General features: G+C 52.4%; 1 protein-coding gene across 1 annotated transcript; it reads left to right on the top strand.

Moving 5' to 3' along the window:
* The first annotated feature begins 1,736 nt into the window (after nt 1-1,736).
* SRPX2 (sushi repeat containing protein X-linked 2) lies at nt 1,737-18,052 on the top strand. The gene is made up of 11 exons (XM_032772161.2): nt 1,737-2,064; nt 4,147-4,335; nt 7,790-7,873; nt 8,111-8,302; nt 11,257-11,433; nt 12,004-12,130; nt 12,276-12,397; nt 12,819-12,998; nt 15,123-15,256; nt 15,333-15,454; nt 16,072-18,052. The coding sequence occupies exons 2-11, from the start codon at nt 4,266-4,268 to the stop codon at nt 16,250-16,252; spliced, it is 1,389 nt and encodes a 462-aa protein (XP_032628052.1). The 5' UTR covers nt 1,737-2,064; nt 4,147-4,265; the 3' UTR covers nt 16,253-18,052.
* Nucleotides 18,053-18,057: the final 5 nt, after the last annotated feature.

Here is an 18,057-nt window from a genome sequence, read left to right as displayed (position 1 = left end):
TAAACTGAATTGGATGGGCTCTAAGGATCCTGGGGATTTCAAATATTGTTTCAGTTGGCCTAGTGCAAACTTCTCAGTGAATTTTCCCAGCAAGGGAGGTTAGAGACTGGGTGACGGCTGTTTAGGATACTAATGTGCTCACAGTTGTTTTCTAGAGCATATCTAAACTATAGCTTCTTTGAATGCTTTGGCAGCTTGCTTTCTCTGAGAAGGACATTAATGAGTACTTTCAATAAAGTACCCATACATTTCCTGCAGCCTTTCCCACATAGGATGGGCACAGTGCCTGATTGCCAGATTGCATACCACTTGCAGCACCACAACATCTGACTGGGACATTGTTTGAAATGCAGTCAGAGTCTGTGGCACTTCTGCTTTGACTCTGTCACTCTCCAAATTCAACCAACCTACTCTGTGAAGATTGCAAACTACTCTCAGCTAGAAACTGCTACCTCCAGAGCCAGCTGGAGGCACTCTGAGCTAGTAGGCAGACCTCTATCGGGATAGGGTGATCAGATGTCCCAATTTTATAGGGACAGTCCCGATATTTGGGGCTTTTTCTTACATAGGTGCAAATTACCCCCACCCGCTGTCCTGATAAGAACATCTTACTGCTCATCATGGCCGTGAAATAATAGTATCGAAACTACTTATGCTGCAGATGACTAGATTAATTTCTGGACCTCTGCCAGCAGCCCTCTAGTCTCCTCTTCTCTCTCTTCATTTGCAGCAGTGTCATGCCCCTGTGAGAGTACTTCAGGAGCCACCATATTAATGGTTGTGGCCAGCAGACATTTGTAGTGTCCTATCAGAGCATCTGCCCTATGCCTTTGAATTATAAGAACCAGATTGCTCAGATGCATTCAGCACAGTCTAGTGATATGAGCACTGGAGAGCTGGGAGCTTCTGAATTCCACTGATGCTCATGTCCTCCGTGGCTTTGGGCAACTCTCTGCATTTTGTCTATCTGTACAATGGGGATAAAGATAATCGAAGTCACCTACCTTGGAAGGGCGTGTGGGAAGTGTTTCAAAGATGCAAAATCTTTAAATTGCTCCAATGAAAAAAGTCCTAAGGCCAGCTTTTTTGCGGGTGTAAACTGGCACCAATTTACAAATGCAAAGAATTTGGCCGCTAGTGTTCAAAAGGTAAGCCGCAGCCGAAATCGTTCCATGAAATGGGTTAGATCGCCCAACCCAATGTCAGACACTGCATGCTTCACTCTGATCCTTGGCTTTGGGCATGGATTTGAGAAGGGTGCAGCCAGAAGGAAAGTGGTAAAGTGGCTCTCATCTGGCTTTCCCTCCGTGCAGCCTATGAAATGGTGCTTTGCTGTACCCTGGATTGCAGAGCCTGTTCATGCTGACTCATGAAACCTGCAGCTCTCAGTATTCCACATCCTAGGGCTACGTCTTCACTACCCGCCGTATCGGCGGGTAGCAATCGATTGCTCGGGAATCGATATATCGCATCTCATCTAGACCGATATATCGATCCCCGAATGTGCTTATATCGATTCCGGAACTCCACCAACCCGAACGAAGTTGCGGAGTCGACATGAGGAGCCGCGGACATCAATCCCGCACCGGGAGGATGGTGAGTAATTCGATCTTAGATACTTCGACTTCAGCTACGTTATTCACGTAGTTGAAGTTGTGTATCTGAGATCGATTTTCCCCCGTAGTGTAGACCAGCCCCTAGACTCAGGCTTAGCTACAGTAGCTATTGCTCTAACTGTGGGCTGCAGGCCAGGGAGAGAGACATTGTCCTGCCCACATTTGGTCTTCAGTGGGTAGATTAGCTGCTTAGATCTCTGCATAGGGTAACAGCCCTTCAGCCACAGATGGGGGCCTCCTCCCTAGCCTTCTCTTTTTTCTCCCCCTCCTCTCTGGGGGACTGTACAGCTTTAAGGAAACGTCTGGCAGATGCAGACGCAGAACATCTGGGCAGCGTTAGCTGAGTCTCAAATGATGCAGGAACAAACCACGCACTTTGGGAAAGCTAAAGCACAAGTTTCCTGAACAGGCTGAGAGAAGGCAAGGAGAGGGAGCAGCGCTGAGGCAGGTAAGATCTGCTTTAACCAGCCATTTGACTTCTATCCACAAGGGAAAGGGACCTGGGGACCGTGGATACAGAAAGCTTGTGAACAAAGCTACACCACCTAGCAGGCTTCCCCTGTAGCAGAGGATAGACAGATGTTCCTGCATGCTGTCCTGTGTGACAAGCCTCCCTCCAGGCACCTTCCTCCAGCAGAGGCAGCGGAAGGATCCCACCAGTTGGTTGCAAGACTCTTACTAATATAGCAGGTAAAGACTTAGGGCGTACTGAACTGTTGCCAGTGACAGGACAGGCTCCTCTGTATAGAGAAGACCCCGGAGGGGCTCAGGTACTAAGGTGATGAGCATGGTGTAAAACCCTAGAGCGATATGAGCTAGAGCAGTAGTTCTCAAACTTTTGTACTGGTGACCCCTTTCACACAGCAAGCCTCTGAGTGTGATCCCCCCTTATAAATTAAAAACACTTTTTTTATATATTTAACACCACTATAAATGCTGGAGGCAAAGGGGGATTTGGGGTGGAGGTTGACAGCTCGTGACCCCCGATGTAGTGACCTCGCAACCCCTGAGGGGTCCCAACCCCCAGTTTGAGAACCCCTGAGCTAGAGGGAGGACTTGGAACAATAGAAATGTGGGGGTGGGGAGTGTCTTTAAATATACAGATCAGCATCACCAAGAAGGAGCAGGAATTTCTATCTTATTTCGTTTTTCTACTCAAATGCTGCTTGTCAATCTGCTCAGTCTGCCTGGCCACTTCTCTGTGTTTGTTAGAGGTTCCTCATCCAGCCAACCTGCAGTTCCCGAGTAAAGATCTCCTGGTAACCAATCAGTCTGTCTGTGTGTCTCTCTCCTGATCTCAGTCTTTCATTGTCTGCCCTCTTTCCCCTCTCTCTGTCCCGTACCCCAGGTCCCCCTCCCTCATGCATTTCCGTTGCACTCATTCTGTTTCAGTAGCACTGACCTGAAGCCACAGTAAATAGAGAACACACTTTTTTTTCCCATGCCTGTTCCAGTCAAGGTGTCTGTAAATAACGTTAGCCTCCCTGCCTTGGCCCTAACACCTGCCCTCACTCAGTGGATCTGCCTCCAGGCTCTGCACTGACTGAATCCTACAGGAGGAGAGTGAAACTTTAACTCAGACAGCAAACAAACCTAGAGAGTCAGTCACAAAGAAACTCTCCCCATGCTGGAGAGTCTGGAGCAAGCTACCCGCTTCTTGCTCTGGACAGATGTCTTACTAATCAGTACATTTAGCTGGCCTCTTCCCTTGAAGGTTTATCCTCTCTCCCATACCCTCCACTTTTGTATCTGTTCATATGGGGCCCAATCCCCCTTTGCCTTGTGCAGTCCTTTGCACTAGCACCAAGCAGATGTTAAACACTCAGACTCTGCTCCAATAGTCTTTCTACTCACTGCAATGGTGCAAATGATCACACAAGGTGTAGGGCAATGGTGAATTGGGCCCTTTGATTCCAATAAATAACATCTGCATGTGCTCTAGATTTTGGTGAATTTCAGCTAGAAATGGGCCCAGATTAGAGTCACTTATCAGAACCTGGGGCCTGGTTTCAAACTACCCACTTTGGAGTTAGCAACGAGTTTTACTCCTTTCTAATTTCAGCATGAATTTCCTCCACATTAAAAAGCCCCTGATTCAGTGGAAAACAGTGTTGCCAACTCTCATAATTTTATCAGGAGTCTCATGATTTGGGGGGGATTTCTGAAAGCTTGGGGAATCCGGTGAGAACCTTCCCTTTCATTTTTTTAAAAGGAAGTTTCTAGCCCTCCTGGTTGCAGAGAAAAGCTTGAAAACATGACTCCCTGGAGGCTTAAAAACCCCAGGAGGCATATAAAAAGAGCCCAGAATTTGTTATTTTTCAAAATCTCATGATTTTTAAGTGACTCATGCTTGCAAGGGATCTGAGTCGTTATTTCTGAATGCTTGGGGTGGACAATACTAGGGAAAAATCTGGATCTGACCAGCATGGACCGGAGAGCAAAGCTAGGGGAGAATACAAGCATGTGTGGGTCAATAACACACCAATGGCCAGGGGTTGTTCTGTTTTAAACCCACTTCCCTTTATTCTAGGTACCAGTCTACACTGCTGCCTGCTGGGCTCTCCGGGCTGCAGCCTGCCTGCTAACGTCAGAGTGCACTACCAGGCAAGGTGCTAGCTCCCGTGGCCCAGGTCCACCCTACGTGCTAGAATGGCACAAGGAGAAGCACCACTCCTGCTGCTTTTCCTCACCAGGCTGGTGTCATCAACATGGTATGAAGGTCAGTATCCACCCAGCGCAGGAGAGTTAGTCAACAGCAGCTGGTGCTACAAGGGAGTGAGGAATCAACAGGGGCGAGTAGGACTCTCTCAGGGCATGGGAGAAGTTGCTCTTCTTTGTGGTGTGAGTAGAGCAGAGGGAAGCAGGTGCAGTTCATAGCTGGGAACACTAGGGGAGTTTGGTGAAGGAGGAGGGGAAAGGGAGCATGGTGGGGAGCTCTGACTCTGCTGGAATAAAGGATTGAGGTCAGCCTTGCAGCCAAATCCCAGGATCCTTTTTTCCTCCAGGCACTCTGGGAAAGGTGACCCAGTTTGGAACAGGTTCAAGGCCTACTGGTGGAGGCCAGAGGAACCTTGGCAAGGTGCTCTGTCTCTCTCTCTTTCTCTTTCTCTCCTTGGGGGGGTGTAAAGAGGAGTCAACTAACGCATCACTTAAAGTGGATGTGCCCTGAGGGCAGCAGTTTGCTGAGAGCCAGGGAGCAGGTTTGGGTTAGGGGGACCAGGAAGGAGCTGGGTAACAAAAGACAAACCTATACCCAGGAAGTTGACATGACTGCTCAGAGGGCCCTGGCATCTCTCTGCTGGGGGTGGGGGAGGGAAGAGACAGACCCAGCGCTGGGGTTAAGAGCACATCCAGAGAGGAGTAAACAACAAACTTCCCCCATCTCAGCCACAGTGACAAGAACTAAATTTTTCCACATGCCCTCAGCTCCTTCGGGAGCCTTTGGCAGACGGTTGTTTGTCTGGAACAGCTGCACAGACCAAAACCCAAGCCTCTTCCCATCCTTGGCTAACCTGTCCACTTACAACTCCTCAGCTTGTTTGCTGTAGAAACCAAACTCTCTCCCCCAGCATCACAGCTACAAACCATTGCCAGGTTAGCATGGGAGGGGCTCTCAGGAGGCCCAGAGCCCTGCTCCCCAACACTGTAAAGGCTTCTGCAACCCCCTGGAGAGCTTTGACCCCCCAAATGCATTAGTTTGTCTCAGTTCCCACCCCTGGCTCATCCTTGAACCAATAGATCCTCCTTGCTTTGTTGTCTCAGGCTCTGCTCTCTGCCTGATTCATACTGAGCCATGAAATCACTCAAAAATTACAGACTGGGGATGAAAAAGCACGTTTCCATGTATGCATCACTCTCTCCTGGAGGGGATGGCTCTGTGGCCTCAGCATCAGGTTTATAATAACGAGACCTCCTCAACCATACATTCAAATCCCAGCAGGGCTGAGTCAGCCCATCCTTCCTATGAGGTAGATGCATTGAGTTCTTTGCGCTTTGTTGTGTGTGAGCCTTAAAAACTGAGGTGCTGGCTGCTTAGAGTGGATGTCAAAGATCTCACAGCACTTTGCTGCAGAGTAGGGGATTTGCCTCGATGTTCTAGCCACGGTCTTCCCCTCCGGAGGCTCCCTGCATGCTGGGTGGGTGCCCAGAGGTGGCTGCATTTCAGTGGCACTGCATGTATGAAGTGTGTGAAGGGCTCTGGGGTGAAAGGCTCTGTAGAAATGAGTGGGTCAGAGGAACAGGGCAGTTTAATTGGGGATCAGGAAGGGGTAGGGGAAGTTGTATTATTATGGCTCATAAAGCTTCCCCCAACGTGGAGGCTCTTCAGAGGGGCTGGTGGATGGAGTGTACTCAGGTGACAACCCCTCTCCTTTCATCCTCAACTCATCAGCACTGCAGCAGGGAAGGGAGAGAAAAAGAGAAGGCAAGTCTCTGGACTGAATGTGGGTCAGAGCAGGGGCGGCTCTAGGGATTTTGCCGCCCCAAGCACGGCAGGCAGGCTGCCTCTGGCGGTTTGCCTGCGGAGGGTCTGCTGGTCTCGTGGCTTCAGCGGACCTCCCTCAGCAAGCCACCGGAGGCAGCCTGCCTGCCGCCCTCGTGGAGCCGGCAGACTGCCCCCCCGCGGCTTGCCGCCCCAAGCACGCATTTGGCGTGCTGGGGCCTGGAGCTGCCCCTGGGTCAGAGGAGGGTATGAGCAGGTCTCAATGAGACTTACCGCGCTCCCCTGATCCTGGAGGCCAGGGTAACGTGCTCTCCCTGGTCACTCTGAGCTGGGGTTTCCTTTCCCCACTCCTTCCTCACAGAAGCCTGCAGGCTGAGCTTGTAGAGAAACATCTGGGATTCTGCTTAGCACAGACATTTGGTTTCAAGACTAATACAGAAACAATTCACGGGGCACCGGCACTTAAAAAAAAAAAAAAGGGAGCAAAATTGAGCACGCTCACATGCAGTCACTGGAATGGAGAGGGAAAGAAAGAGTCTGGAATGAGAGGAAATTCAGCTAAAAGGTGAGCTCACAGTTCGAGAATACCACTCCTCCACCCATTTCATTCATTGGGGCTCAAATGCATCCACTGCTGGCCATGGCTAAGAGGAAAGTTCGGTCTCCATGTTCATTCAGCTCTGGACGTCTGCATGTGTCCTGGTCCTGGCATGGTGAGGGTTCCCTTTGCTGAGTCGCACAGGAGTGGGGGCCCAATCCTGTTCTTCCCACCACTCGCTCCATCACTCCATTGTGGGGGTGTGAGAGGGGAGTGATGGGATGCGACTTCCTGGAATTTAGTTCATGAAAGGACTGAGTTGTCCCTTGTCCAGCTGTGCTCCGCTTCGACACCCACTTCCTGTAATTAATGAGCCTGGCACACCAGGCTGTTTAGTCTGCTGGACAGTGCCAGCCACACAAACCATGTCACTGCCAGAGCTGAGGTTTCTGCATAGATGTTCTCCCTTCTCAGTGCTTGGCTGGAGCCCTGTCTGTGGAGGAGCTGAGACAGGGACAGAGTCAGAGAATCAAGTGTCAGTGAGAGAGGAGCACAATCCTCAAACTGCTTCAGCAGCCAGTCCTTGCAGGACTCGAGGCCTGCTGCTGGTACAGCCCTTTACCCATGCACAGTGGATATAATAGATGAGTGCTGTCATCAGATAGCACCCACTGCTGTGCACCCCTCAAACCTAATTCCCCCTGGCCCTGCACCTCAGGCAGCCATTCACAACAGTGCAGAGTGGGTGTGAAGTGCTACCAGCTCTGAATGGCAATGTTTTACCCCCCTGGCTGTAGCAATGCAGGCCTTCTGCCTGCTTCTCTTAGTCTAATGTCTGCCTCAGCACACCATTCCCTCCCGGGGAATGCCAGGGGGATGGAGACATTATTTTAACAAGGGCTGCAAATGCTGAGGGGGAAGCCAGAGTCCGCAGATGGTTCCCTCTGAGGGAGGCCCCACGCTGGGAGGCGTTGCTATAGGAAGCAGATGTTGCCCAGGGAGCAAGTTTCTTTCCAGGAGTTCTGGAGAGAAATAATTCCCTAGAGTCCAGTGCCAGCGCAGCTCCTGTCACCATCTCTCTGCAGACCCCCAGCACCTCCTATGCTACGCTACTCTGAGGGAGAATCAGGGGTGGGATGCAGAAGCAAGACACTCAGGTTGAGACCCCTCCTCACCATTCTTTCCTCCCACTAGGTTCTGGCTACGACAATACTGAGAGGTACAACAATGAAGTGTACGTGGAAGAGGCTCCCCAAGCTCCTGCCCTGGATTATCGAGGTAACAGTTGCACACTGATCTTCCACCAGGCCAGGGGAAGTCGTCCCAAGCCTTCCCCATGGCTCCCCAGCTGCCCATAGAAGGATGCCCCGACCGGGACGGATGCTGGGCTGCCCCTCATCCAGGCCACATGCTGCCCCAAGACCCTGGAAATGAAGCACAGAGTTTTCCCAGCTAGACTAGCCCATCTGAACATTTAGCAGTGACATCTCCCCTCCTTTCTCTCTCTCTTCTTAGTTCCCCAGTGGTGCTATTCATTAAACCTCCACCATGGAGAGGCGACCTGCTACTCCCCCAGGGGAGGGAATTACCGCAGCAGTCTGGGGACGCGCTGCGAACTCTCATGCGATCGAGGTTTCCGGCTAATAGGGCGGAGGTCAGTGCAGTGCTTGCCGAGCAGGCGCTGGTCTGGCACCGCCTACTGCAGACGTAAGTCCTGTATGGGAAAGGAGTGTGCATGAACGTTCCAGTGTGCGTGAGCATGCTGTCCTGATGGTGACTAGTGCTGGGTTACACGACAGAGGTAATGGGGAGGGACTGTTTGGTATCTGTGTTGGGTGCAGCACTTCATGTCCATTAGGACCTGATCTCTGTTCACTGCCTGCTCTAGTCTCTTGCTTGTTTGCTGCCCACCCCCGGGCTCTGGTTTTGCATCAGTTGCAATCGCCTTTCTTTTTACATCAAAGGAAGAGCCTGCTGAAGAGAGACATGAAGCATCTGTGCAGGGGGCAGGGTGAGGAAGGGCTTTTCAAAATGGCATTGGTCAAAACCAAACCCTGGAAGGCCTAAAGGAGTCCTGATCTGAGCTGTCCCTAACAGGAAATGGCAGCAACAATGTCGCTGACTCTCAGGATTTTATCACAAGTCTCCTGATATTTGATGTTTGTCTTAAAGCCACAGCTCCGGGACTCGTGTGATTAGGAGAGACTCTCAGCTTTCATTAAAAACGTAGGGTCCCATCCCTCCTGGATGGGGGACAAAAGCGGCAGAATGTGACCCAGGCACATCCTTAGAGCTCAGGAACCAGTAGACAAAGACTCCAACAGTTATTCTTTTAAAAGTTCTCATGATTTCTAAGTCAGACTCATTTCTGAATGCTTGGGATGACGATACCGCATTGGAGACTGATAGATGGCACCTGGCACCCAGAAAGGCACTGAGCAACACCCTGGACCACACACTAAGAACAACTGCAGTGTGCTGCTTGTAAAGCGCTTTGGACTTTGTAGAAGAGTGACTTACTGGCCAGTACACCCCATCCTGGCTGGGTACGGCCTAGCAGGCCCTCCTTTGGCACTTCTGTGGTGCTCGGCTTCTTTTCGTGCTTAGCTTCTCCCAGGTCCCGTTCTGGGTAACAGAGAATCCCACCAAACAGTAGTCCAGTGACCTTACAGCAGGCCTTCCGCCCCGACTCTGGGTTTGATGGTCTTTCCACCCCTTACCTCAGGGGCTTTCACTCCACCTTCCTTGGTGGCCCGTAGGAGAACATAGACCTTGCCTCTACTCTGGGTTCCAGCCCAGGGATCCTGTAGCTGGCAGCTAAGCTCTGCGTCCTCAGCATCCTTGTTGCCTCCCTGGAACTTCCTACCTTGGCTTGGTTCTGGACCCTTTCTCCAACCCCTTCCCGGGCTCTGGAGAGTTCTTTCTCCCTGGAGCCCCAGCTCCCACCTGCCTCTCCCTAGGCTTTCTGTGTCCATGTCTCTTTCCATCAGAAACCTGACCCCAGGTCCTACCTCCTTAGGCCTGTGATGGTTCTCAGGGTGCCCAGGACCGGGAGTCACCTTGTTACTTCTGTTGCCTGCATTGGGAGGAAGATGTGCTTGTGCTTAACTAGGTGCCAGCTCCCTGTTACCACCAGCCTATCAGCCTTCCAAGCACTCTCCTCCAGGCTATGCCAGCCATTACTTTGCCTAGAAGGTTAACAATAGGTGTACCCCAGTCCTTGAGTCCCTTTGAAGCATTTCCCTGTAGCGCTCAGCCCCTCCTCCACCAAACGCTCACAGAAATACCAGGTCTTCTGCCCCAGGGGAACAGCACACACACCAGCCTGAATGATTCAGCTCCGGATCAGCTACTTGAGCAATACCACAGCACCGAGATATATTGACAGTGCAAACCATGATAAGTTTACCGTCAAAGTTTCGAGAGCCAAGAGATAGTGAGTGAGGATAGCAGAAACAAAAGGGTTATATATAATACAAAATCTTAACTCGATTTCTAGAGACTAAACTTAACTTAGACAGAAGATTAGTGTAAAGTTTATCATCTCACCCTGAATGTTCTTCTCAGCCTTTCAGCCAGCTTGGGTTTGGATCCAGTTTTCACAAATGTCATCATGCCGCCTGTTACTTCCTAGGTGCAGAATCAAGGGGTGTCTTCCTTGTCTTCTCCTTATATCCCCAAAGTTCATTGTCTGTGCCAGAACCAGGATAATCCCCTTGGCTTGTTCTCCCATGTACTGCCTTCCAGCTGATTTCTCTCTCTCTCACGCACACACACCCCTTGACTTTGTATGTAAATGAGGCTTCCACTGTGTTGGCTGACAGTGTTTAATTTACATGTCTAGCAGAAAGGCTTTTTGCCAACTCTGCCTTGATACAGACTTGGAGAATGTATTTTCAGACTATATAAGACATTTAACAACAACCTTAATGACCATCATGACCCTGACTATCATTTAAGACCTGACCTGGCATTCTTTGGTGAACCAGAAGGTATATACCAGAACCAGGAGATTCCTATACCCCCCTTGCCAGCTGGGATGGAGGGGTTCCTGGGTCCTTTTGTCCAGGAGCACTCCAGGAGCTTGCTCCTCTCCTGTGCCTTCCTACAGTCTCTCCTAACCCTAGGCTAGGCTTCCCTCTGCAGGCAGCACCCCAAGACCCATTCTTTCCATGTTCTCCTGCCTAGGTTCCTTTCTTTCTTTATCACCCAGTGCCTTTCAGCTGGTCCAGGTGCATCTGGAGCACTAATTGCTCTCTGGCTCCAATTAACTCTTTCTTTGCCAGTGTGGGGATAGACATGCCATTACAGGTTCTTTCAGGATCACGCTACTGAAGTCCTACAACCATCAGGAATGTCTGAGTGCCTGGATGGAAGGCCCTTCATTTCCATGTCCTGCTCCACCTCCTACAGCTTTCCACTGGGTTTATTGCCCCACATTAGCAAAGCTGCATGAGGGCTGGAATGGAAAAAAGACTCAGGAGCCCTATAAACCAAGCCACCCCATGGCCCACAGCAGCTGAGCTCAAGGCCATCCTTGCTGGTTCTGTGTCATTCCAAACCCTCCCCAGCCCCAGTGCTGCAGTCCTGAAGCATGTGCTGCCCCCCGGAGGGATTTCTGCACACCTGTCTGCTGAGCAGATCTGCTCGTTCTGTTGCAGAGGTCAGGTGTCATGTACTGCCGGCAGTGATGAGCGGCTCCTACCAGTGTTCAGCCGGGGCGCTGCTGGACTCTCACTGTGATTACTCTTGCCTCCCCGGGTACCACCTGGAGGGTGACCGCAGCCGGATGTGCATGGAGAACCAGCGGTGGAGCGGCAGCGAGCCAATCTGTGTAGGTAAATTCTCACCCTGCTATCCTTACTGCCAGCCTGACTCATCCTGCACATATGCCCTAGAGACTAGGATTGCCCAGAGTGTCTCCTCAATGCCTGCTCTGTGGGGATATTAGTGTTTGATCCCTGGTCCCTTTACTCCTGGGAGATTACAAACCCCAGCTAATCCTGAATACCTTCCACTGGAGACTGCTGTACCAAAGTTACTTCCCATTGTTTACCCTGTTTACCTCCCCCAGGGGCATTGTATTCCCCTTGATTTGAGGTGATTGCTTGGCTCATGGAAGGAACGACTCATATTCCTATGCTTTATCCTAGTTCCCTCACACTGGGCTTGGCATCTCAGTGGGTTATTCTGGGTCTACCCCAGGGGGCATTGCTGTCTGCATGGCTCACCCTGGCTAGCTTCCCTAGGGAGGGAACTATTGCATGTCCCTGTGCTTTCTCCTAGTTCCTTGCCCCTGTGGGTTTTACTGCCTCCTCCCAGGGTTTATTGCTGAATGTCACCCACCTTATACTGTGGCCCTGCCCCACGTGGTTCCTCTGGAGTTTCTCTCTGCTTTGCTCGGGCAGATATTGAGCCCCCCAAGATCCGATGCCCAGAGACACGAGAGAGGATGGCAGAGCCAGAGAAACTGACAGCTACTGTGTACTGGGACCCACCCCACGTGAAGGACTCTGCTGATGGCATCATCAAACGGTGAGTGCTGAGGGCTGCAGGACCCCCATCCCAAACAGGGTCTGGTGGCTTTGTGCCCTGAAGCTGCTTCATAGGGATCAAAACAAAGGCCCAGCTGGGAGAAATGCACCGCACACTCAAGCAACTCTGTGTCTTTTGGGTCCAGAGTGATACTGCGGGGCCCAGAACCTGGGTCTGAGTTTCCAGAGGGAGAGCACGTTATCCGTTATATTGCCTATGACCAGGCCTACAACCGAGCCAGCTGCAAATTCATCGTCCGAGTCCAAGGTAAGGGACGGGTCACCTGCTGCACCTGGGACCCCAGCTCCCTCACACCTTGGCTGGAGGAGACGATTCTTCCTGTGTGTGGGCTCAGGAGCCATGCTCACACCAAGGATGTGTGGGAACAAGTTTGGTTCCTGCATGTTGTCCCCATGCAATCAGTGTCACCTGGAGGTCCTGTGCTCCTGCCACCAACAGAACCCTACTAAGCCCAAACCATTCCAGGCCACCTGGCACTTTCTCCTACTCTCCCTGTCTCATGACCTCTGGCCATACCAGGATACGTGGTGCCACCTCCTCATTCCTGGCCCAAATCCCTCTAAGGTCTCCTGGCACCTTGGCTAGTCCACTCTACACTCCTCCAGCACTGCAGCCTGTGCTAGATCAAGGTGTCCCTTATCCTTGATGTCCGCTCTCGCTTTTGCAGTGAGACGCTGCCCTGTTCTGAAGCCGCCACAGCATGGCTACCTCAGCTGCACCTCTGAGGGCAATAACTACGGTGCCACATGCGAGTACTTATGTGACGGGGGCTATGAACGCCAAGGGAGCCCCTCCCGCGTCTGCCAGTCCAGCCGCCACTGGTCGGGATCCCAGCCCACTTGTGCGCGTAAGTGTTACAGGGAGAGTTGCTGGCGGGGTTGCTTGCAGGCTAAGGCTATAGCCTGGAAATGACTGAACTGCCTTCACCAGGACACCTGCACAGGGCTTTATGAATCAGGCAGCTCCCCCTCGTGCTGAACTGGGTCTGTTCTGTCTCCAGCTCCCAGGAACTCATCAAATCTAGGGCCTGATATTCATCGGTGAACATAGGGCTTTCCTGGCAGCATCCACACTGCCTGAGCATCCACCAGGCAGCTTTCTGGTGAGGGACATCCCTCTCCATCCAGATGTGGAGCCTCCTCCCTTCTATGGTGGAAAATCATTTATGGTTGAAACAAGGAATGGCAGTGCCAAGGCTTGGGAGCCATTGACGGACAGGGATAGCATCCCACAATGGTCCTCTTGGGTCTCCGGCCCAGCCTGTCTCAGCTACTGCTGAGCACGTGACTCCGAGCCTCACTCTTGGCCTGATCCACAGAGGGAATGAGTCTGTGATTACCTGGAGCTCAAGCTGTAGCTGCTTGTGCTTGTAGCTCTGAAGGTGTTCAGCCAAGATGACAGCTGTCACCTGTGCCTCCCCCATTTGGGCAGTGGCAGGTTGAGCAGCTTGCCTCAGTCTGAGCAAACTCCCCGAGCCCTGTCTCAGCCTGCCCCGTGCTTGCTGACAAACCTGAGATGGGATCTTCCAAATGGCCCTCTTCTCTGGTTGCTCTAATGCACTACTTGGGAACGTGGAGAGGACACCCCCTAGGCCATCATTCTCTCTGTGCATCACCTCTTTAGAAAACAACTGCACAGAAGCCCTCAGTGCAGCATGTGCTGCCTTTAGGGGCTGGTTGGATGTTCAGATGAATTGGATAAGGGAAAGAAAGGAGTACAGAGCAGCTGTCTTTAGCAGCCCCCACACCTCCTCCATCAGAGTTAGATTTGCCCAGCAGCCCCTCACCTTGAGTTCACTCTCATTTTCTTTCTCTCTCTGTTAATATCACCCAGCCTTGGGCTCACTTTGGTACTGGTTGTCGGAGCCTGGCTGGTGGCAGAGCTGGGCATGATGCTATTCTTACTGGCCTTGTCTCAGATACACACATGGGCCTGAACCAAACCCCCACCCCAACCCTCTTGCCCTTTGGGGAAGTTGGAATCCAGATCCAGACTTGGCAGTTGACCCCTCTCAGCACCATGTGCCAAACCAATTCCTGGATCTGACCACCACCTGCATCCAGGGCAGGTTGGATCCAGATCTGAGTCTTGTGGCGTAGGCCCAGTTGAGGTTGCACGGGAATCCCAGTACCTGCGCTGCCTAGAGAAAATCCCCCTCTCCTCTACATAAGTGCTATTTAAAACCCAGGAGACCCATGGCCATGGTCAGGAACTGAACCCTGAACCTGCTGCCCTCCCTAGACTGGGCTAGGCAAAGGCTCCCCTGCACCACTCCCTTCATCTTGAGCATATCATTGTTTAGAAAGCCCAAGATTTATTGCTCCTCTCATCCCAGGGCAAAGCAGGGGTAAAGCCACAGAAGCCACTGGAGTTGCCCCAGCATAAGCCTGGGGAAAGAGGAATAGACTCAAAGCCATCCTGTTTTCAGCTATTCATTAAAATGGTCACAAACATCAGCCTTAGGTTATATCCCCTGGTTAGTCCCCATCTCCTGCTGGCCACTCCTAGAACAGTAATGCAACATAGCCAGCCAGGCTGGCCACCGTGAAGTCCCTGACCACATTCAACACTGAGATGGAGGTCTCATCTGCTGAGGCACTGGGTTCCTCCTTGATCTGCATGGCATGGCTGGCATGGCCCTGGGGCATTCTCTCTCTCTCAGGCTGATGAGATACAAGCCATTGGCTCCTGGCCACTCTCGACTGGGTGAGACGCAGGCTCCCTGGTTTATGTGACAGTGGGGTGCAGCTCCCCTGCCATATTTGCTGCCTTCTGCTGGAGAAGTTGGTGAAATGGTTCCTGCTGATAGAGAACAGAGAGCCCCAATCAAGGCAAGACACATCAGCTTGCTGGGGGAAGGCAGCTGACTTCTCAGGTAGGCTACACTAGGATCCTGCAGACAGAGCAGGGGTCAGAAGTCCCCACCAGCCATCTCCCTGTTTGTGCTCATGAGCTCACCTTCCCATCTCAGCCATGCAGATCAACGTGGACGTGAACTCGGCTGCTGGCCTCCTGGATCAGTTCTATGAGAAACGCCGGCTCCTGATAGTCTCGGCTCCTGACCCCTCCACTCGCTACTACAAGATGCAGATTGCCATGCTGCAGGTGACCCCCTCCCCTGTGCCTCCTCCAGCCCCAATCCCACCCAACAGCATCTGACTGGCTCTTCTCCTGTCTGCAGCAAGCTACCTGTGGGCTGGACCTGCGGCATGTCACCATCCTCGAGCTGGTGGGTCAGCCCCCCCACGAGGTGGGCCGCCTCCGTGAACACCAGCTCCGGGCTGACATCATCGAGGAGCTCAGGTATCAGGGGTGGTGTACAGCCCCAATAGCTTACAGGAAGTGGGATCATGACCCCCAGTTCAACATGCGGGTGCAATACACTGCCAGGGTGGATGGCTGTCTCCGTCGTGGAGCAGCTCCTAGCAGCCGTAAGAGCCGGTTCCTCAGAGATCCTGTAGCTACTGCTTTAGCTCATGTAGTGCTTTTGGGGCTGTGTCCCCCAGCTGCAGGTCCCAGCAGTGACTGTGGTAGAGTGCAGCTACAGGGTCATTAGAGACACCTGCTTGCAGGAAAGGCACCCACCCTCCTGAGGGCTGGCGGCCTGAATCCTGTCACAAGTGCAGATGATAGATCCTAGTGCCTGTGCAGCTGGGAGAGTGAATTCCAGCCCTGCCACCTGCCTATGTCGGACACTGAGTCATCCCCACAGAGCAGCAGGGTGGTATCTTAGCCCTAAGTTATCCTGCACAGGCCTGTGGAAAAGCCAGAGGGTCCCACAGAATCCAGCAGTCAGTAACCCAGCTCTCAGGCTTTGGAGTGCTGGCAGTGGCAGGCTGATGCTGTGATGTACGCATGTAAATGCTGTCAGTCTCTGCGGGCATAGCAGGCTCTCATCTACCCACTCATTCCTTCCACAGACAATTCCTGCATGTCACCCGCTCCACTTTTAACATGGTGCTGATCGACAAGCAGGGCGTGGACCGCGAGCGCTACATCGAGCCTGTCACCCCCGAGGAGCTCTTCACCTTCATTGACACCTACTTGCTGAGCAGCCAGGAGGTCACCCAGCGAGCACAAAGCAAGGATATGTGTGATTGAGTGACTCTGCACGGGTGGGGGCAGATCCCTGCAGTCCGGGTGCCAGTGCTCCCACTCCTTCACATTCAGAACCCCACAACCTCAGGACAGAGAATTCCCTTTCCGCATCATCTTGGGTCAGCTGTGAGGGAGGAAATGGTGTCAAAGGTCACAGACTTTTCAGTGGAGGGGGAAGCTAGCTGGGCCAAGCCAACGTCACAGTAGCCTTTTACTACACCAGGCCAGCAGTGAGGTTAGGAGAAAAGAGGAGTTTAGGGGCATTCTCTCTTCCCCTCCCCCCACCCCAAATCAGCCTCTGCCCTGGCCCAAACCATCACTATCAGACCAGCAGGGGGAAGCTGCCAGTCAGGAAGGAGGGGTCCAAGCTCAGCAGGGTCCAAGCTCAGGTTGGAATAGCAGGAGCTGCTGCATCTCAGGAGCAGAACATCAATGGGTAAAAACTTAGGTCACCCCTCCTTATTTCATTCCCCTCTCTTGTAAGAAACAAGCATGCTCTAACAGCAGTAGGGTTCTCAGCCATGCAGCAGGTCCTGTCTGCACCCCAGGCTAGATTTGCCATGCAGTGCTAGCACAGCATGCCCTTCCCATGCCACACTAGCCCCTTGGCAGAGGACATGTGGCTCCAGCAATAGCACTGTACCCCAGCACACCATACAGATAGAATCATAGAATATCAGGGCTGGAAGGGACCTCAGGAGGTCATCTAGTCCAACCCCGTGCTCAAAGCAGAACCAATCCCCACCAAGCATGTTTGTGTAGCCACCAGAGGTGGAGCTGTGATGCTCTGGCAAGGGATGACAGCAGCTGACAGTGGGGCTGCCCAGAGCAGTCTATGAATCCCTGCTGCATAAGGCTTGTTCCCTAGAGCTGGAAGAGGGTTAGGCCGGCTGCAGCCCACCACCACCAAGAGCCTGACAATTCTCCAAGGAAGATGGCTTCTCTGAGTCCCAGAGCAGGAACAGAAGATGTATGAATGACACCCTCAACTACAAAGACTGGGCTTTGTTTAGACCCAAGCAGGCACAAGGTAAGAGTTGGAGAGTAGAAAGAAAGCCATATGGGGAACAGGCCACCTGGCTCAGATAGGGACCGAAGCTGGTGAAGGCCATGCCTTTCCTCGGGCATCAGGATCTGGCTACCCAGGAGGTTTCTTTCCTATTTTAAAAACAGGTGGGGAAGTGCTTGGTTCATTAAGAGCAAAACCACCCCAGAGCCCCCAGCTTCCCTGCACACTAGGGCCTGGCCAACAGTCTTAGGGCCACACCCATTCTCCTGCCTCATTACAGGACTTCATTAACACTTACCTACTGAAGAAAGGCCAGTAGTATAGGGGACAGGTTTGTAACCCTAGTGTCTCTTGCCCCCATCCATCATTCCCCTTCTCCAAGGAACATGGGGATGGGTAGTGAGGTGAAACAAGGACAGACTATGGGGCAGAGTGCAGGTAGCAGTGAAGGGTTGACAGAGCTTGCCCCTGCTGTGCCGCTCAGCCAGTGGCAGAGATAGGCTCCTTAGCTCAGCAACCATCTCACTGCAAGTTTCAAAGTGTCTCTTCCCTGGAGCAGACCCTCAGGGACACAGCTCCAGGACATGCTGCCACAAAGCAGTGCTAAGACTGATAGCCGGACACAAGCAGAGCAGACAACAATCTGCAGTGGAAGGCAGCTGGCTGGGGCAGACCAGATTCTATTCACATCACAGTTAATGGCAGCAGCTTTTTCCTTGTCTCTTTATGCTGCCCTTCTTACCAAGCTCCAGGAACTCCCTCCCAGAGCCAGCAGTAAGTCCCCTCCGCCAGCCCCTCT

This window comes from Chelonoidis abingdonii, chromosome 8 (genome assembly GCF_003597395.2).
Source record: "Chelonoidis abingdonii isolate Lonesome George chromosome 8, CheloAbing_2.0, whole genome shotgun sequence".
Classification (NCBI taxonomy): Eukaryota; Metazoa; Chordata; order Testudines; family Testudinidae; genus Chelonoidis; species Chelonoidis abingdonii.
The sequence above is the reverse complement of the archived record's forward strand: the minus strand, read 5'-3'. Positions and strand labels throughout refer to the sequence as shown.

Coding starts and splice junctions, on each gene's coding strand:
- SRPX2 (XM_032772161.2), top strand. CDS start 4,266: ATGGCACAAGGAGAAGCACCACTCCTGCTGCTTTTCCTCACCAGGCTG. Junction 12,398..12,818: donor ATTCATCGTCCGAGTCCAAG/GTAAGGGACGGG, acceptor TCGCTTTTGCAG/TGAGACGCTGCCCTGTTCTG. Junction 15,455..16,071: donor GACATCATCGAGGAGCTCAG/GTATCAGGGGTG, acceptor TTCCTTCCACAG/ACAATTCCTGCATGTCACCC.